This window comes from Notolepis coatsorum, assembly GCF_963971535.1.
Source record: "Notolepis coatsorum genome assembly, chromosome: 2".
Taxonomy (NCBI): domain Eukaryota; kingdom Metazoa; phylum Chordata; class Actinopteri; order Aulopiformes; family Paralepididae; genus Notolepis; species Notolepis coatsorum.
In genome coordinates this window covers 86,947,325-86,969,824 of record NC_140166.1, presented here as the reverse complement: position 1 = coordinate 86,969,824, position 22,500 = coordinate 86,947,325, and the positions used below count along the sequence as shown (strand labels likewise).

Below are 22,500 nucleotides of genomic sequence, written 5' to 3'. Positions count from 1 at the left end.
TACGACTCAAACTTGAGATGTCATCCGGTATAAAGTCTGGAGCTGCTCCATATACAATGATTTGGAGGCTGATTTCTTATAACCTTTCATTCTACAGTGGTGTTGTTAGTTCTGAAACAGAACATCCGTACCCGTATACTCAGAACACTCCCCCGGGGCTGCTCTCAGTGTCACCTACAGTATACCATCTTTCCCAATGCATTGTCTATGGAGCAGCTTCAGACTTCATTGTGAGTGAATTAATTACTAAACTACGAATGAGTCGGTCGTAGTCAACCAGCACCTACTAACGGGTCTGACCCTTTAGTTCAGCTGGTTAGTGTGGCCGCCTGTGGATTCTCATCCAAGATTCAAATCCACTCGGTTACATTGGTGGCAGCGGTGGGATCTCATTGCCCTGTGAATCTGTATCCAGGTTCATGTAGCAATTGGGGTGGGATCTCAGTGCCTTAACCTCTGGAAAGTGCGCACATGGACGAAAGAGCATGCAAGGATGCACTTCTCGGGGGGCGGACGACTGTAAACTATGGATGAGTCGGTCGCAGTCAACCAGCACCTGCTAACGGGTCTGACCCTTTAGCTCAGCTGGTTAGTGTGGTCACCTGTGGGTGCTATGGTCCAAGATTCAAATCCACTCGGTTACACTGATATTGTCAATCACAGAAGTGCTTTGCATCTAAAAACCTAAGCAATATAAATCGCTGTACCGTATCATATGAAATCCGTTTCACAGCGCATAAAATTAAAGGCAAATCATCGCCCAAAGATCAGGCGCCACTAGCCTGACGGCAGCAATGTCTCATCAGCAGATAATCTCTTTTTGATGAAATGTAGATTTATTTTTGTCATATTTTACTGAACAATCTCTGGGTTTTTTGGGATGTAAATGCTGGTACTGTACCCCTTTAAGGAATGCTGCTGTGTGCAGGAACTCAGGCTGCTAAGCCAATGTTTGAACGTGAGGAAAGCAATCAGCCTCTCACCATTCATCTGCTGTTAGGAGATAATCACATGTTTCCAATATGCAGAAACAGATTACCTAGGAGGAAGGTTTATCAATGATTATTAAACAGCTGTGACCTGTACACGCACACGCACGCACACACACACACACACACACACACACACACACACACACACACACACACACACACACACACACACACACACACACACACACACACACACACACACACACACACACACACAGGCACGCACACAGACACACGCACACACACACACACACACACACACAGGCATGCACACAGACACACGCACACAGACACACACACACACACATATACGTGCATACACACCTACATGAACACATTTGGACTCTTTCATACATACACACACACATTATGCAATGTTCACATTTTACACATTTAGATAATGCTCTCATCCAGATTGTGCATGCACACACACACAATAGTAAATACACACCCACATAAACACGTACAGATGTGCACACACATGCATACACTCACTTTATCTCACTCTCTTTCACTCTCACTGTCTCTATCACTCTCTTTCTCTCACTTTCTCTCACTGTCTCTTCCCCTAGGCCTCCTCATCAACAAATTCACCGGCATTAAATATCACTGCTACGCAGACGACATACAACTACTCTGCTCTTTTAAACCCGACAACTTGGAGAAACTCAGCCTTCTCCAGGAGTGCCTGCTCGGCATTGAGAGCTGGATGGGGAGTAACTTCCTCCAGTTAAATGCAAATAAAACGGAGGTGCTGATCGTAGCAGCTGAAAAGACTGCAGCTAGAGTGGCCACTCACTTGGGGTCCCTTAAAGACAACATACGTCCCCACCTGAGAAACCTGGGTGTTGTCTTTGACCAGGCCATGAACCTAGACAAACATGTCAAAACACTCACACGCACCTGCTTCTTTCACCTCAGAAACATTGCAAAACTGCGCACCATCATATCTCACTCTGAACTAGAACTATCCGTGCATGCTTTTATTTCCTCTAGGCTTGACTACTGCAACTCACTTTTCACCTGTCTCACCAAATCATCCACAGATAAACTACAAATGGTCCAAAATGCTGCAGCCAGGCTACTCACAAGGTCAAAAAAATCATGTCACATCACTCCCATTTTGGTATCCCTGCACTGGCTCCCGGTACACTATAGAATTCACTTCAAAGTCCTCACTTTCACTTTCAGAGCACTTCACGGTCAGGCCCCTATCTACATCACGGAACTCATCCATCCCTACACAAACACCCGCTCACTCAGATCTGCCGATCAGCACCTCCTAGTGATCCCCAGGACCAGGCTAAAAACAAGGGGTGATCGAGCCTTTGAGGTGACAGCACCAAGGCTCTGGAACGCTCTCCCCCTGGACCTGCGAACTGCCCCCTCTGAGAACTCTTTTAAAAAACAACTAAAAACACATTTGTTCAGGCAGGCTTTTAATCATAAAAGCATCACATAGGCGCCTTTTTCTGTTTTATAGTGTTGTTTTAATTAGTGACTCATGATTTTATCCAAATTCTTTTATTCTACTTTTTCTATCTGGTTTCACTGTTTTTAACTGCTGTTTGTCTGTTGTCATTTATTTCTGATTTTGTTTTTATTGTGTTTTTATATTAAGCTGTAGTGTAAAGCACCCTGTGCATTCGTGCTGTGAAGGGTGCTCTATAAATAAAGGTCATTCATTCATTCACTGTCTTTCTCTTTGGGAAATGAAGCAGCTGAACTAGAGATACAAAGGAGAAAGATAGATAGAAGTGTTGCCCTTCAACATAGATCATCTATCCTCATCCACCCATCATGCATCCTCTCTCATCCATCCACCATACATCCTCTACAGACAAAGATAATCTGTAGATATATAAACTGCAATATATATAAGGAAGCCATGACTGCCTATAACAAAGAAATACGAGTTGCAAGAAAGGAGTATTTTTCTAAGATTATCACAGAGAATGTTGGAAACTCTAGAATATTATTCTCAGCCATCGACCAGCTACTCAACACTGCCCCCACCCCTCCACATCAAAATGTGAAGAACTAGCATTATTCTTCAATAACTAAATAACTTAAATTAGAGCCAGCATTAGTCCTGATACAAACATGGACACCATCAGCAAACCCTGTGAAAAAGTAACCATAGGAAAATTTGCTTGCATTACATCAACTGAGCTTTACAAAACTGTCATGTAACTCCTCCACTTCCTGTATTGACCCTATACCCGCAGCATTTTCTAAGCGAATATTCGAGAGTATTGCAAGTCATGTCCTAAATATTATAAATACATCGCTTCTGACAGGTATTTTCCCAGACGCATTCAAAACAGCTGCCGTAAGACCCTTACTAAAGAAACCCAAACTAGACAGTAATGTACTAACCAACTATAGGCCGATATCCAACCTCCCATTCATCAGCAAGATACTTGAAAAAATTGTCTCAATACAAATAAACTCCTTTCTCAAAGAAAACAACATCATGGAGGAATTTCAATCAGGCTTCAGAACGCACCATAGCACTGAAACTGCTGTTACAAAAATAATTAGTGACCTCAGAATAAACTCTCAATTCTCGTCCTATTAGATCTAAGTGCAGCGTTTGACACGATCGACCATGATATCCTAATAAATTGTCTAGAGTTCAGTTAAATTGCCTTGTGTACATTGACAATAAAGTCATGTTTTATTATGCAACACAGTTTCATATGGTTTGTGCGAAGAGGTGAGGTGTAATAGCGCAGGGGCTCCTTCCCGCCATCTGCGCCCATGTGCTCTTCTCTTTGATCCTGGCAAGACGGCAGAGACAGAGGAGGAGGCCCCGCCTCTTATCTCTTTGAAGATTAACCTAAAACCACAAAACCCTACTGTGCACTCGCTTTGTCCAGCAATACTACACTATTGTTGCATAACGGGATATGTGTGTGCGTGTCTGTGTGTGTGTGTGTCTGTGTGCGCGCCTGTGTGTGTGCGTGTGTGTGTGTGTGTGATGTATTATGCAAAACTCGACTAACTGCGGGTTCCAAACGAACCAGCTCCACCAGCTTCAATCGTTCGTTTTCAACACAAGAAGCACCACATAGGCTACGCCTTCAAGTTGTGTAAAACAAAATAACAATTATTACTAGTCCCCCCGCCCCCCCTCCCCCCTCCCCTCCCCTCCTCCGAAACCATGTTCTTGGATGACAAAAGTAAACAAGGTTACTTCTGCTTCTTCATGTGTTCCTCCAGGCGCCTCTGGTGTCCTCCTCCTGTGCAGTTCACACTCCCACCCCACCTCTGCAGCTCGGAGGCCCCCCTCTCTAGGAGTGTCTGAAGGCGTGGCATGAAGCGGGTCAGTCCCGGGCAGAGAGAGATGAAGACACCCACCCTGCTGCTCCTGCTGCTGGCTCTGCTGCCCTGCGTCCTGGCAGGTAGGAGGCTCCGCCGGCTGCAGTCGTCTACACATGTAACACTATGTATGTAGCGCTCAGGTTCAACACTGTCTGAACAACACCACTTACCCTTAGCCGACCAGAGTTGTACCCTTCCTGCTGACTTGTTGTACAACATGTAAGTCGCTTTGGATGAAAGCATCAGATAAATGACTGAATCTAAATGTAAATGTAACCCTTACGGACGGACGGACACGACGAGAGCAAGATCTCGCTCCTTTTTCTTCTTCTTGTTCACTTTTGAGGGATGGAAACCCATCACATCCATCCATCTGCTTTGGAAACAGATGTCTAAAAGAACAGGTTTCAGGGGAATATGTTACTCTTTATTTGAAGTCAGAGCTGGGAAATCCCCCCCTGTTGGAAGGTCATAATTACAATTCCTATACATTCCAGGTGTCCAGCTCCAGGAGAACCTATATTAGGGAGAATCAAAGGGGAGAGTATCGGTGCACATCTTTCATTTTCTTTATTAGGTACAAGAAAGTCCATCATCCTTTCTGCACATAATAAAGAGGATCCGTGTGCGCGGGTACTCTCCTCTTTGATCCTCCAGTCCTATTGTGAGAGGTGTCGCGGGCCTCATCTTAATGAACAGGTCGTACTCCCTTCTGCGCGCTGTAGGGAGAAACATGGACGCCCCCCCCGTGAGAGGCTTGCCGTTTGCCTGGCTGGTGGCAGGTCCATATTCATCACGTCTCTGGGTATCAATCTGTGGGCTCGACATTTTACTTCCCTCTGATTTGATTAGCACTTGTGACTTTGCTCTGACAGGTTCAGTCACATTGACTCCTTAGACACACACCTCACACACTTAAGAGGCTCTTAGCTAATGATAAGCCAACGTGTCACTGAACCATGTTTTTGAGAGAAGTCTTAAGGCACATACAGTATGTACATGTCTTTTATGCTATGGGAGGAAACACAGGGATAGCATGCAAACTTAGAAATATGTATATTATTAACACTGAGTAGTAGAGAAGGGGTAGGATTAAATAAGTTTATACTTATTTTTACTCCTGACATGTTATGTTAATATTGTTTATTTGTTTTAACTATTTTGGTTTGTTTTTTATAAAATAATTTTTCCACACAGAAAGGCCTCCCCGCCAGGGGTTCAAACCCACAATCTTCTTTGTGAGGCAACAGTGCTAACCACTGCTCTGCCCACTTATAGTCAGTAGACAACGGTATGAAACTAGCTAATTACATACCCGCTCATCCTATTTTGCTTTCCCCAGAAAATGACACACCTCCACAGCCTCCTAATACCAGCATTCTGGCCCTACAGCCACCTATTCTGTATCGCTGCACTGCGTTTCTTTACGTTTGTTATTAGCGAAATATGAGCTTGTAAAAATCTCTGCGCATTGCACCGGAAAACAATTTAGACGTGAGAAGAAGAAGCACTTATGAAATCATTGTAGTCCTAAGAAAGAGGAGACCCAGGGCTTTCGATGGATGTAGAAATTTCATAAAATCTCATGGGTCGAACAAACCTCAACATTATTGCCTGGTGGTACTAAATCCAGATTTACCTCTACCATTCAAAAGAGGAGATTTGGCCCGATCCATAGATGTATGACTTGGCCATATTAAGGTCATTTATAGGCCTGATATTCTATATTCTATATTCATATTTCAAATTGCATGTGTCCGGATGGATGTTGCATGTGTCCGCAAAATTCAGTACTCTATCTACAAAACCCCCTGTAAATCATCTGCCCTTTATTCATTTGCTTAGATTTTTTGTACACTTGATCTCAAGAAGGTGCTGCATGATTTTTCACATCTGGTCAATGTTAGCATGGTGTTATTCATCATCAAAAAATTTTATTAAAAGAAATTATAATAATAATTTATATTCTGCTTTGGTTCATAACAATTTACTCAAGCATAGTAACAGACACAATATTTCTGGGATAACATTCCCTGAGGTCGATAGATGTCCCTAGATACCAAGAACATGCAAATGGACCTTGTAGACGTGGAGCAATCTTCCATTTAATTGGGTATGTATTTTTAGGCGAATTTTCTGAAAATATGGCTAGGGCTTAGGAACACGGCAACATTTTGGGAAAAAAAAGCTTACCGTCTTCTCCAGAGAGTGACAAGAAGATAGATACCAGTTTCCTCTCTGTGCGTTCAGTAGAAAGCTATCTGGCTGCACGTTAGCCTAGCTTAACACAATGAATGGAATCGGACAGTGCCGGTTAGCCTTTGGCCTTTGGGAGAGGTGTTAGTTGGACAATGCCTATGTCTCTCTCTGGAGAAGACGGTAAGCTAAGTAAAAAAGTAAGTAAAAGACGAATATACAACATACAATATACAATACAATATACAATCTAAAGTACAGCCTAAGTACAATCTAAGTACAGTGAGTAAAATGAGTAACAGTGAGGTACAAATGCAGACAATGAGGTACACAACTTTAAGGTAAGGTGCAAATGCAAATGAGGTATGAATGTCGTGCAAATCTCTTTAATAAATAGATTAAAGTGTCTAAAGTGAGTGCTAATAAGGTGAGTGTTTGTTTAAAAGTGAGTGTGTGCATGTGGATGTGTGTGCAATGAGTGTAGATGATGGGTTGTTACATGGAGTCATTGAGCATCCTGATGGCCTGGGGATAGAAGCTTCTTCTGAGTCTCTCTGTACTGGCCATGAGACTCCGGTAGGAGGGGCTTTGTCTTTGGACTGATCAGCCTAGCCTAGCTTACATGTACCTAAAATATAACAAAAAAAAAAACATTTGAAAAAGACTTCTAAAAAGTTTTGAGTACCAATATATTTCATAGTTATGCCCCAATCAAATAAGCCCCCTGTACTTTCACTGGTATAAGCAATTGCACATCTCGCTCCATTAATTTCAGAGCTCTCTCGGTTTTGCCTATTATTTCCAGAGCTGATGATGGAAGTACCCCGGGGGAGCAGAGATGTGCTTATTCCATGTATCAGGTTATACTGTGTTTTTCACAGCATGTGGGCTCCATCACGGCCACTGAACGCCTTTTTTTTTAGCAGCTGCGTTGGCGTCTCTCAGCAGTAGCGGCTCTCAGGGTTTGATTGAGATGCTCATATGGCCCCCTGCTGTCACTACGAGACTAATGAAAAGTAGGTTGAAGTGCGGCGCTCCGTTGTATTAGAGTTGGAACGCGTGTTACGTGTGCCGAGTGCTCTCTGGCGAACACTCCGCTGTACACCTGCTACACACTGCGGAAACAACGTCACTGGTCCTGCTTGTGAACCTGTGGGTTCGTACCATTAAACAAATGGTTTGCAGAGGTGATCCTGTGTGTGTGTGTGGGGGGGGGGGGGGGGGGGTACTTTTTCTCTTTGGACTTGGATCGTTTGGGTAGTAATTCGGTTGTTATGTGGTGATGTATCGATCTTCCAATAAACTGTTTCTGGGGCCAAGCTTCCTGCGTTGGCTGAGGCTCTGGTCTTTTCATCACGCCTCAGTGCTGTGTGTCCACCTGTGCCTCTCTACATGGTCAAACATAAACTACTGTGCCACCTGTGCCCCACTACATGGTCAAACATAAACTACTGTGCCACCTGTGCCCCTCTACATCGTCAAACATAAACTACTGTGCCACCTGTGCCCCACTACATGGTCAAACATAGAGAGCATGGTGAGATTTGGATTTGGATTGGATTTGATTCAATTGATTGACATTGTACAGTACAAGTACAAGTACAACGCAATGCAGTTGGCATCCAACCAGAGTGCAAGTGGCAGTAAAGTGACATAGATAAATACATGTATCTACATAGTGTACAGTCTACATACATGTGTAAAGTGCACAGATAAATGTATGTATACGTTGTGCACTGTTCACTGCATGAATATATATATACAGATACATATATATATATATATATACATACATACAGTATGGGTCGGGTATAGGCAACAGAGTTCAGAGGTCATACAGTATGGGTCGGGTATAGGCAACAGAGTTCAGAGGTCATACAGTATCTTCTACAAAAATCTTCTTCTTCTCTCTTTTAACCAGGGAGGGCGGCGCTCTAGGGCCCACTATCGGCCGGCCGCCACTGGCCAGCAGGTGGAGAGGGTAGACAGTTTTAAATTCCTCGGCAACACCATATTATGTGAACATTTAAAGTGGGACGTTAACACCAGCCACATAATCAGCGAGGCCCACCAGAGGCTCCACTCCCTGCACCAACTTAAAACGTCCGGTGTGTCCAGGGAGGCGATGCTCAGCTTCTACAGAACTTCTGGAGAGCGTCCTCACCTTCTCAGTGACGGTGTGGTACGGCACCATTAATTTCAGAGCTCTCTCGGTTTTGCCTATTATTTCCAGAGCTGATGATGGAAGTACCCAGGGGGAGCAGAGATGTGCTTATTCCATGTCTCAGGTTATACTGTGTTTTTCACAGCATGTGGGCTCCATCACGGCCACTGAACGCCTCTTTTTTTAGCAGCCGCGTTGGCGTCTCTCAGCAGTAGCGGCTCTCAGGGTTTGATTGAGATGCCGCTGTCACTACGAGACTAATGAAAAGTAGGTTGAAGTGCGGCGCTCCGTTGTATTAGAGTTGGAACGCGTGTTACGTGTGCCGAGTGCTCTCTGGCGAACACTCCGCTGTACACCTGCTACACACTGCGGAAACAACGTCACTGGTCCTGCTTGTGAACCTGTGGGTTCGTACCATTAAACAAATGGTTTGCAGAGGTGATCCTGTGTGTGTGTGGGGGGGGGGGGGGGGGGGGGGGGGTACTTTTTCTCTTTGGACTTGGATCGTTTGGGTAGTAATTCGGTTGTTATGTGGTGACGTATAGATCTTCCAATAAACAGTTTCTGGGGCCAGGGCGGCTACGTGGCGCAGTGGGCAAGGCGCTCGCAACGAATGCTGGAGACTAGGCTCGAACCTCCTGTTCGAGCCCAGCGCTCCACATTGCTTTCAGTTTAGCTTGTCGTCCACAGTAATACTGTACACATTGGCCGTATTACGGGGAGGGAAACTGAAGGGTGGGGATTGGGCATTGTGGACAGCGACTCCTACAGGTCGGTTGGTGCGCCTGCGCAGTAGAATCAAGAAGCGACGGGGGCGGGGCCCCTCCAAAGCCCAGACCCCCGACGCTGAAAGATCGAGCTGCGCAGGTGAAAAGATGCGATGGCTGTTACCTCGAGTATCGGAGGGGACTCGTGCTATGTATGACTTAGTCCACATTGCAGCCGGCTTGTGGGAGGCAAGAAACAACGTTCAAAGACAGGGGAGGGTTGAATTGGATGATATGAAAAATTGGGATGGGAGAAAAATAGAAAATGGGAGAAAAAGTGGATAAAAAAAAAAACAGTTTCTGGGGCCAAGCTTCCTGCGTTGGCTGAGGCTCTGGTCTTTTCATCACGCCTCAGTGCTGTGTGTCCCTTGTTGTTTAGATAGATCTGATTCTGAAGCGGAGCAATTGGCCAAATTCCTCGCACCACTAAGAGACAACACAAGTGGCGTGTGTGTTATTTTCCATTTACTCTCTTATGTATTGAAAATATATTTATTGATTAAAGACACAAACTTTCCTTCTACCAGACCTTCGTCACATCTCTCTCATTAACCTCTTAAGCCCTAGCCATCATTTCTGAAAATCCGCCTAAAAGTACATACCCTTTTAAGGCAGTGGTTCTCAAACTGTTTGGTTCACAACATCAAAGTGCCAACTGTGCCCCACTACATGGTCAAACATAGACTACACATCTACATACATGTGTAAAGTGCACAGATAAATGTATGTATACGTTGTGCACTGTTCACTGCATGAATATATATATACAGATACATATATATATATACATACATACAGTATGGGTCGGGTATAGGCAGCAGAGTTCAGAGGTCATACAGTATGGGTCGGGTATAGGCAACAGAGTTCAGAGGTCATACAGTATGGGTCGGGTATAGGCAACAGAGTTCAGAGGTCATACAGTATGGGTCGGGTATAGGCAACAGAGTTCAGAGGTCATACAGTATGGGTCGGGTATAGGCAACAGAGTTCAGCCGTCACCAAAACGACCACCAGTCGTTTGAATTAGATTTACAACAAGAGACAAGAGGCGTCATTGGTTGCTTTTAATTGCATCATTGTATTAAACAAGTGTCCGCTACACAGCTCACTGAGAACGCAGTGATGGCAGAGGACGCAGCGGCTGCATTTACAAGTCACTGCAATAAAACTAATCTCATATCTTCAAAAGGCCAACTCTTCAGAAATGGCTTAATTTTCATTTTGCCTTTTTTGAAGATTGCATTGCTTCGGAATAGTAGCACGGACCCTCAGGGATCTGAAACGGGGATAAATCGGTCTATAGAGCTGAAGTCGATAGCTTTGTTGTATGGTGCAAAGAGAATGACCTGCTCTTAAACATCTCTAAGACGAAGGAAATTATAGTTGACATCTGGCGCAGGGAGGCAGTCCACCCTCCTCTGATCATATATTATGGCCAGCAGGTTGAGAGGGTAGACAGTTTTAAATTCCTCGGCACCACCATATTATGTGAACATTTAAAGTGGGACGTTAACACCAGCCACATAATCAGCGAGGCCCACCAGAGGCTCCACTCCCTGCACCAACTTAAAACGTTCGGTGTGTCCAGGGAGGCGATGCTCAGCTTCTACAGAACTTCTGGAGAGCGTCCTCACCTTCTCAGTGACGGTGTGGTACGGTAACACAACCGTCCATGATAGGAGACAGCTAGAAAGAACTGTACACACACAGCATCAAAAATCATTGGCTGTGATCTTCCTTCTGTGACCTCCATATATGCCACACACATCAGGCGGAAAGGGGAGAAGGTGATCAGTGACCCCTCTCACCCAGCATACTACCTCTTCCCTCTGGTAGAAGACTATAGTACATATCCCGAGGTTGTCCGTCACCTGAACTCAAGCCCTAATGCACAGGCAGTCTCTACTACAAGCGCTAGCACTAGCCGACAGGCACTTTAAGGCAATATGCACTTTAAATGGAGCACTGGGCTCTTTTATGCACTGTAGCACTGTTGCATTTTTATTTGTATTTTTTTCCCACTATTTTATGCTGAAATGAGCATTGCTCAGAGACAAATCCCAATCAACCATGTGTTGAAATGGCAATAAAGTATCTATCTATCTACAGAGAGACACACACACACACACGCACGCACGCACGCACACGCACGCGCGCGCACACACACACACACACACACACACACACACACACACACACACACACACACACACACACACACACACACACACACACACACACACACACACACACACACACACACACATTCTTCGGATCAAATAACAAACTCAGCAAGGCCGACGGCTTCTCAGTTACAGTGGGTGACAATATTGTCAAAAGGAAATGAAAAATGACATACCTGGGTTCCATCCTAGAGGCAAATCTTTCCTGTGACAAAATGGCATCCAATGTAATCAAAAAAGTCAACCAACGAACTAGATTCTTGTACCGGATCTCCTCTCTGGTAAACAAGAATACCCTGAAGACTCTGGCAGGAGCACTCATTCAAGGGTACTGCGACTATGCTTGCACCTCATGGTACCAAAGCACCTCAAAGGCGCTAAAAACAAGATCACAAACATCACAAAACAAACTGGTCAGACTACTGCTTGACCTTACTCCTAGAACCCACCTCACCCCTGCCCACTTTGACAACCTAGGATGGCTTAGAGTAGACGACAGAGTACAGCAACTTGCAATGGGCCTGGTCTACAAGATACACTACACCACTAAGGTACCCATGTACTTGTCAAAATACTTCCCAAATGTCAGTGAATACCACGACCACAACACCAGAGGGAGCTCCACAAATCATGTTAAACCCAGATTCGGCTCAAACAAGGGACTAAACACGTTTCGCAATTATGCCACATCAATGTGGAACGCCCTACCCACAGCTGTAAAGGAATGTGAATCACTACCCACCTTCAAAACCACTCTCAAAAAGCACCTACGGGAGACTGCAATTCGAAACTGGCCCCTGTAAATGTCCAAACCCAACCCCCTCCAATGTACAGTTCCCCCCCACCCCGCCTATCCTCCCCCACGCCACCCACCCAACCACCTTCAACAGTCCCCCCACCCCACCTTCCCAACCTCCTCCAATGTACAGTTTCTTCCCCCTCAAATGTATATACTCTCTTTTTAGACTTTGTTTGTACTCATAAACAGTACTGTATAATTGTAGATCTGGTATGTCATAAATGTCTAGATGTAACAGTACTGTCTATCTGTATGTCATGTATGTCATGTATGTCATGTATGTCATAATAATATATGTTATGATGAATTGAAAATGGGGGACCCTGATGTAAACAAGACGAAAGTCTTTCTCTGGTCTGCATCCCCTTAACAATTGTGTGTATTGAGCTGTACTGTATTGTACTCATTCTGCAATCTGTTAATATAATTTTCAATCAATCAATCACACACACACACACACACACACACACACACACACACACACACACACACACACACACACACACACACACACACACACACACACACACACACACACACACACACACACACATAGTGACACACAGAGTGACACACACACATGCACACACGCACAAACACACACAGACACGCAGACACACAGATACACACACACAGAGACATGCACACAGACACGCACACAGAGACACACGCACACATACATGCACACACAAACACACACACACACACACACACACACACACACACACATACATGCACACATACACACACACACACACACACAGACACGCACACAGACAGACACACACACAGACACACAGATACACACAGACAGAGACATGCACACAGACACACACACAGAGACACACGCACACATACATGCACACACACACACACACACACACACATACATGCACACATACACGCGCACACACACACACACACAGACATGCACAGAGATACACACACACACACACACCCACACACACACACACACACACATACATACACACACAGACACACACACACACAGACACACACACACACACACACAGACACACACACACACACGCACACACACGTACGTGCGCACCTCCCAGCGGGAGAAGCTTTGATAGCAGCAGGGGGAGATATTTTTACACTCCCTGGTCTTCATGGCAGGAGGAGGAGCAGAGAAGAGGATGGGGAGCAGAGAGGGGGAGGAGAGATGATGAGAGAGTAGGAGCAGAGAGGAGGAGCAGAGAAGAGGAGGAATATAGAGGATGGGGAGCAGAAAGGGGGAGGAGAGAGGAGGAGCAGAGAGGAGGAGCAGAGAAGAGGAGGAAGAGAGAGGATGAGGAGAGATGATGAGCAGAGAGGGGGAGGAGAAAGGAGGAGAGAGTAGGAGCAGAAAAGATGGAGGAGGAACATAGAGAAGGAGGAGAGACTAGGAGAAAGTACACACACACAGACACACAGACATGGTAAATGGTAAATGGTGCATTTATATATCGCTTTTATCCAAAGCGCTTTACAATTTGTTCCTTACATTGTACCCAATCACTCACACGTTCACACCGACCGGGGAGCCAACCTGCTCATCGGAAAGTCTTTCTCTGGTCTGCATCCCCTTAACAATTGTGTGTATTGAGCTGTACTGTATTGTACCCATTCTGCAATCTGTTAATAAAGTTTTCAATCAATGAATCAATCAAACAGACACACACATACACATACAGATACACATACACACACAGACACACATACAAACACACACACACACAGACGGCGCACATACACCCACACAGACAGACAGACACACATACACACACACACATGTCAACAAGTAATTTAATTCCTGACACACCTTACACACTTACACATCAGTTGAATTGATAGACCTGGCCATGCGTGCAACAACCAGGCATTGGAGTGTGGAGTGTTGGAACACTGCGTCTGCCACATTATGAGAGACTGGGAACGGGTTTACTCTGCCAAGCGTGCCAATCTCTGCATACACTGCTACTAGCTACACAGTGTTCTGTGTGCACTGTGTGTGTGTGTGTGTGTGTGTGTGTGTGTGTGTGTGTGTGTGTGTGTGTGTGTGTGTGTGTGTGTGTGTGTGTGTGTGTGTGTGTGTGTGTGTGTGTGTGTGTGTGTGTGTGTGTGTGTGTGTGTGTGTGAGTGTGAGTGTGTGTGGGAACAACCTCAAAGACGTTGGCATGGAGCCCAGTCTGTCTCACACTATAGACTCATATAGTCAAATAAATATCTCTTTATTCTCTCTCCTACTCCCTCTTCTTTCCTCTCTCTCATCTCGTCCTCTTCATCTGCCTTTCATGGCCACGGGCCATGCTCTCTGTCTCTGTCGCTTCTCTCTTTCTCTCTCTCTCTGTCTCTTCTCTCTCCCTTTTTCCCTCAACTTAGTTTGTCCCTATAATTCTCTCTTTTTACTCCCCACCCTCTCTCCCTCTTTCTTGATCAAACTCCCTCTTTATTATAGTCTAATCTATCTAGAGAGCAGTCGTATTCTTTCATTTATTTGCCTTTATTTTAAATTTGTTGGACCTTATGGTGTTCTTGTTCTGTTCTTGACTTATTGTTATGTTTCTTCTTGACTTGTTTAAAGAAGACGTGTACGGCCCATGGGGAAATTAACGTGTGTTGTCGGGCCTTACAAATACATTTGATTTGATTTGATTTGATTCGTCTGATAATCCGGAGGTTCCCGGTTCGATTCCCACATGTCGATGTCTATATCTATCTATCTATCTATCTATCTATCTATCTATCTATCTATCTATCTATCTATCTATCTATCTATCTATCTATCTATCTATCTATCTATCTATCTATCTATCTATCTATCTATCTATCTATCTATCTATCTATCTATCTATCTATCTATCTATCTATCTATCTATCTATCTATCTATCTATCTATCTATCTATCTATCTATCTATCTATCTATCTATCTATCTATCTATCTATCTATCTATCTATCTATCTATCTATCTATCTATCTATCTATCTATCTATCTATCTATCTATCTATCTATCTATCTATCTATCTATCTATCTATCTATCTATCTATCTATCTATCTATCTATCTATCTATCTATCTATCTATCTATCTATCTATCTATCTATCTATCTATCTATCTATCTATCTATCTATCTATCTATCTATCTATCTATCTATCTATCTATCTATCTATCTATCTATCTATCTATCTATCTATCTATCTATCTATCTATCTATCTATCTATCTATCTATCTATCTATCTATCTATCTATCTATCTATCTATCTATCTATCTATCTATCTATCTATCTATCTATCTATCTATCTATCTATCTATCTATCTATCTATCTATCTATCTATCTATCTATCTATCTATCTATCTATCTATCTATCTATCTATCTATCTATCTATCTATCTATCTATCTATCTATCTATCTATCTATCTATCTATCTATCTATCTATCTATCTATCTATCTATCTATCTATCTATCTATCTATCTATCTATCTATCTATCTATCTATCTATCTATCTATCTATCTATCTATCTATCTATCTATCTATCTATCTATCTATCTATCTATCTATCTATCTATCTATCTATCTATCTATCTATCTATCTATCTATCTATCTATCTATCTATCTATCTATCTATCTATCTATCTATCTATCTATCTATCTATCTATCTATCTATCTATCTATCTATCTATCTATCTATCTATCTATCTATCTATCTATCTATCTATCTATCTATCTATCTATCTATCTATCTATCTATCTATCTATCTATCTATCTATCTATCTATCTATCTATCTATCTATCTATCTATCTATCTATCTATCTATCTATCTATCTATCTATCTATCTATCTATCTATCTATCTATCTATCTATCTATCTATCTATCTATCTATCTATCTATCTATCTATCTATCTATCTATCTATCTATCTATCTATCTATCTATCTATCTATCTATCTATCTATCTATCTATCTATCTATCTATCTATCTATCTATCTATCTATCTATCTATCTATCTATCTATCTATCTATCTATCTATCTATCTATCTATCTATCTATCTATCTATCTATCTATCTATCTATCTATCTATCTATCTATCTATCTATCTATCTATCTATCTATCTATCTATCTATCTATCTATCTATCTATCTATCTATCTATCTATCTATCTATCTATCTATCTATCTATCTATCTATCTATCTATCTATCTATCTATCTATCTATCTATCTATCTATCTATCTATCTATCTATCTATCTATCTATCTATCTATCTATCTATCTATCTATCTATCTATCTATCTATCTATCTATCTATCTATCTATCTATCTATCTATCTATCTATCTATCTATCTATCTATCTATCTATCTATCTATCTATCTATCTATCTATCTATCTATCTATCTATCTATCTATCTATCTATCTATCTATCTATCTATCTATCTATCTATCTATCTATCTATCTATCTATCTATCTATCTATCTATCTATCTATCTATCTATCTATCTATCTATCTATCTATCTATCTATCTATCTATCTATCTATCTATCTATCTATCTATCCATCTATCCATCTATCCATACATCCAAATTATTTTAGACTATTTTGTTCAAGTTGTTGATTCTTCTGCTCCTTGTTATGTTAGTTGAGAGCCTAACTTTATTTAACTTTTTAAACTACCAGGCAGCTGGTGAGTAGCCACACCATTCTATACATAAATAACTGCAAGATAATCAAAGGATTAAGACATGTTTCTATCTATCTATCTATTTCTCGGGTTCTCTCCTCTTTCTGTTGTATTGTTACTGTGGTTACCAGCACCAGTTGCATGGCACAGTAAGTTGATGTTTCTGGTCGTAAACGTGAAAGCCGTGTGTGTCTGATGATGCCAGATGCCAAATGGATTCTATTAATATGTTGTACCACTGTATTTTATTGGATTCTATTATATGTTGTACCACTGTATTGCACATCGTCGCGGGCAAGACCAGCCGCATTTCATTGTATACCTGTATGCCGTGACAATTAAAACTCTTGACTTGACTTGACTTGACTTGACTTGACTGGCTTGTCATTGTGTTCCGTAGCATCAACGCCACACACTGGTCTGCATCTCAATGAGATCCCCGAGCAACAGAGACATGATCTGACATCATATTAACACGGACAGATGAATGATATTGCAGTCTGTATGTTCTCTCTGTGTTGGCGTGGGCTTCCTCCGGGCGGGGGCCGCCATGCAGGGGGGGGGTAATGATGCAATTTTCTGCAATTTGACACATTCAAAGACTTTGGGATCTAGATCAGTTTTGTAGCTCAGTAATCACCCACTTTATATTAGACTAAATTCTGTATATAGATATAGAATATTTGTGCTGTTATGTTTTTTTTTAGACACTCTAGCTTCTACAACGGTGCCACATTTCTTGAAAAGAGAGCTAAATTGTGTCTGCTTCACGCAAAAAATATGAATTAATTATTGATTATTAATTCATTCAAACACAATGCATAGGAAGCAGCGTGAGTACAGATGAGACTGTCCTGACATCACATAGCAGTAGTGTCCATTGCCAATAAAAGCTCAGACTGAGACGCTCAGACTCTTATAAACTGCTCAGCCTCCTTGAAAGATCCATCATCACCACGTACATATACTGTAACTGTAACCACATACCCACACATTCATTCCAAACAGGTCAGTTATGGGTCTGTCATTCCAAATGGTTGGTTCTGTGTCACTCGTTCCAAATGGTCGGTTCTGTGTCAGTCGTTCCAAATGGTCGGTTCTGTGTCACTCGTTCCAAATGGTTGGTTCTGTGTCAGTCGTTCCAAATGGTCGGTTCTGTGTCAGTCGTTCCAAATGGTCGGTTCTGTGTCACTCGTTCCAAATGGTCGGTTCTGTGTCACTCGTTCCAAATGGTCGGTTCTGTGTCACTCGTTCCAAATGGTTGGTTCTGTGTCAGTCGTTCCAAATGGTCAGTTCTGTGTCAGTCGTTCCAAATGGTTGGTTCTGTGTCAGTCGTTCCAAATGGTCGGTTCTGTGTCAGTCGTTCCAAATGGTCGGTTCTGTGATGGTCATTCCAAGCGGTCAGTTCTGTGTTGTCATTCCAACCATCTGTTTTCATCAGAATAACCTTCACCGGAGAAAAGGTACATATCTCCTTTTCCTTCAGACACCTTATCTGAAGGACGCACCTATCGCCACATTGAAAATGACATTATGTAGTAGGATATATAGGAAATATAATATATAATAATAACATATGTAACAACAACATATAATATCAAACGGAGTACAGAGTCTGCTGACCATGGCTGCTGCGCCCTGCCAGCCATCAGCGTTATCAGTACAATGCGGCACATCTTCTGGCTGCCTCAGACCCACTCCTATCTGAGCTCCTGGGGGGTCATCAAAGAGAAGCAGGCTATTCTCGGTCCTCGCTCCACAATGGTGGAATGAACTTCCCACCACAGTCAGGACAGCTGAAACCCACCCAATTGTCCGCCCTTTGCTAATAAGTGATCCACTGTGCCTACTACTACCTATTATGCTAATTATGTCTATACTACTATGCACTCAAGACTGTAGCACTCGAGTTCAACACTGAGGAACAATATCATTTACCCTTAGCTGCCAGAGTTGTACCCTTCCTGCTCACTTGTTAGTCACTTTGGATAAAAGTGTTAGATAAATGACTAAATGTAAATGCAGTAGCTCAGAACACCATGGCCTTCTGAAAGGCCCACGCCTCAGACTGGATCGCCGTTCCATCTTTGTTTGTCTTTGTTACCACAGTGCTTATAAAAGTACCAAAGGCTGACAAAACACTGAGGCTTTTGAAGTCTCTCTGTTCTCAGAGCATCTTTGGAGGACAGTAATACAGTAGTGTGTCATCGTGCTTCAGTGTGACGGTACTGTGTTGCTAGTCCTCACTTCCTCTGCCAAGCTGCTCCCCACGCTGCCAACACAAACTCTAAACACTCTCAATACTGACAAACACTCTCAATACTGACAAACAGTCTGCGGTCGGTTGGAGAGCCATGTGGAGAGAGAGAGAGAGAGAGAGAGAGAGAGAGAGAGAGAGAGAGAGAGAGAGAGAGAGAGAGAGAGAGAGAGAGATAGAGAGAGAGAGAGAGAGAGAGAGAGAGAGAGAGAGAGAGAGAGAGAGAGAGAGAGAGAGAGAGAGAGAGAGAGACGGAAAATAAATATCTTTGTAAGAACAAACTTACAAAAGATCTCCTCCGAATTGCGTAAAAAGTTGTTCGTAAAAATAGCCAAAGTGTTCTCAGCTGCGCTCCCCCGGATAAAGAACGTCACTCATTTTTTTTTTTTTTTTTAAACTTTGGCCATTCCGCTGGCTCTTTTTGCGTTTATCGCTTTTTCTCTGGTCAAGAATGACCGACAGAAACAGGTTGAATGGGGGTACAGATGGGGGGAAGACACTCTGAGAAAGTTACGGCTTTGTCCGGGAATCGAACTTGCTACCCCAGATCCGTGACGAGCACGGTTGTCCCCGGCGCCGAAATAGCGCTCGAGGTACGCGGTGAGCTACTGGAGCTCCCCACGTCACTCATTCTTAAATTGAAAGTCTGTTCTCGTACACCTGAATTTGCATACAGAAACGCCCCACCAGCTCCTTATAAGGCATGCAACCACAGCACTGTGTGCAAAAAAATATTCAACAGGTAGCGCGAAAGTAATTTGCACACACACACACACACACACACACACACACACACACACACACACACACACACACACATACACACACATCCTGGGAGAGAAGACAAGAACAGAGGGATCAGCGTACAGTAGGATAGTAGGAACACATCCTGGGAGAGAAGACAAGAACACAGGGAGCAGAGTACAGTAGGAACACATCCTGGGAGTGAAGACAAGAACACAGGGAGCAGATTACAGTAGGATAGTAGGAACACATCCTGGGAGAGAAGACAAGAACAGAGGGATCAGAGTACAGTAAGATAGTAGGAACACATCCTGGGAGTGAAGACAAGAACAGAGGGAGCAGAGTACAGTAAGATGGTAGGAACACATCCTGGGAGTGAAGACAAGAACACAGGGAGCAGAGTACAGTAGGATAGTAGGAACACATCCTGGGAGAGAAGACAAGAACACAGGGAGCAGAGTACAGTAGGATAGTAGGAACACATCCTGGGAGAGAAGACAAGAACACAGGGAGCAGAGTACAGTAAGATAGTAGGAACACATCCTGGGAGAGAAGACAAGAACAGAGGGATCAGAGTACAGTAAGATAGTAGGAATACATCCTGGGAGAGAAGACAAGAACAGAGGGAGCAGAGTACAGTAAGATAGTAGGAATACATCCTGGGAGTGAAGACAAGAACACAGGGAGCAGAGTACAGTAGGATAGTAGGAACACATCCTGGGAGGGAAGACAAGAACTTCCCACAAGGATGTAGATCTGTAGGTAAGATAGAAGCAAACCAAGAATAGCCTTATAAATAGAAATATGCCAATGGCTAAGTCTGGAGGGCAACACGTGGTTACAGGCAGCCATTATGGAAGAAAGATAACTACACAAACATTCTGTCATCCCAGTCTTTCTTCCTCTGGGATAGCATTGTATCTACAGTAGCTGTTTCTATGGCTAATTGTGTTTCTCTGTCTGTGTGTGTTCCAGTGTGCCCAGATAAGGAGCCAGGAATGCAGCCATGGACCCCCGGACACAGCGAAGACCACCGCGTTACCATCGGTTATGGTAGAAAAGTGGTCCTCACCTCCTCAGCCACTGTCCACTCCATACACATCCTTAACGGAGGTAATCCATCGCCTATCTATCTATCTATCTATCTATCTATCTATCTATCTATCTATCTATCTATCTATCTATCTATCTATCTATCTATCTATCTATCTATCTATCTATCTATCTATCTATCTATCTATCTATCTATCTATCTATCTATCTATCTATCTATCTATCTATCTATCTATCTATCTATCTATCTATCTATCTATCTATCTATCTATCTATCTATCTATCTATCTATCTATCTATCTATCTATCTATCTATCTATCTATCTATCTATCTATCTATCTATCTATCTATCTATCTATCTATCTACTGTATCTACTGTATCTATCTATCTATCTATCTATCTATATCTATCTATCTATCTATCTATCTATCTATCTATCTATCTATCTATCTATCTATCTATCTATCTATCTATCTATCTATCTATCTATCTATCTATCTATCTATCTATCTATCTATCTATCTATCTATCTATCTATCTATCTATCTATCTATCTATCTATCTATCTATCTATCTATCTATCTATCTATCTATCTATCTATCTATCTATCTATCTATCTATCTATCTATCTATCTATCTATCTATCTATCTATCTATCTATCTATCTATCTATCTATCTATCTATCTATCTATCTATCTATCTATCTATCTATCTATCTATCTATCTATCTATCTATCTATCTATCTATCTATCTATCTATCTGTCTACTGTATCTACTGTATCTACTGTATCTATCTATCTATCTATCTATCTATCTATCTATCTATCTATCTATCTATCTATCTATCTATCTATCTATCTATCTATCTATCTATCTATCTATCTATCTATCTATCTATCTATCTATCTATCTATCTATCCAAATTATTTTAGACTATTTTGTTCAAGTTGTTGATTCCTCTGCTCCTTGTTATGTTAGTTGAGAGCCTAACTTTATTTAACTCTTTAAACTACCAGGCAGCTGGTGAGTAGCCACACCATTCTATACATAAATAACTGCAAGATAATCAAAGGATTAAGACATGTTTGCACAGAAAGGGAATTATTCTAGGCTGTCTAGCTCGATGACAGTCGCTCACATAAAGAAAGGCTGCACCAAACCAAAATGCCAGCAGGGCTCTTTTGCCTAGAGGTTGCTGTTTGACAGCATCGTAGATTCTACCTTTAAACCAGAGCTTCCAGCGCACGTCCACCGCAGACCAGTTAATACAGTCACTGGACTTCGGACTCATAAGAGACATGTTTGGGCT

The 22,500-nt window shown here is 42.4% G+C and overlaps 1 protein-coding gene across 1 annotated transcript in view; it reads left to right on the top strand.

Moving 5' to 3' along the window:
• Positions 1 to 4,222: 4,222 nt before the first annotated feature.
• cemip (cell migration inducing hyaluronidase 1) overlaps positions 4,223 to 22,500 on the top strand; it is a gene marked incomplete at its 3' end in the record, with an annotated part of 220,520 nt that continues 202,242 nt past the window's right edge. Inside the window, 2 exon segments of the mRNA XM_084308248.1 lie at positions 4,223 to 4,399; positions 21,109 to 21,246. Of these exon segments, the coding sequence (XP_084164374.1) occupies positions 4,312 to 4,399; positions 21,109 to 21,246 (226 nt within the window). The 5' untranslated portion in view covers positions 4,223 to 4,311.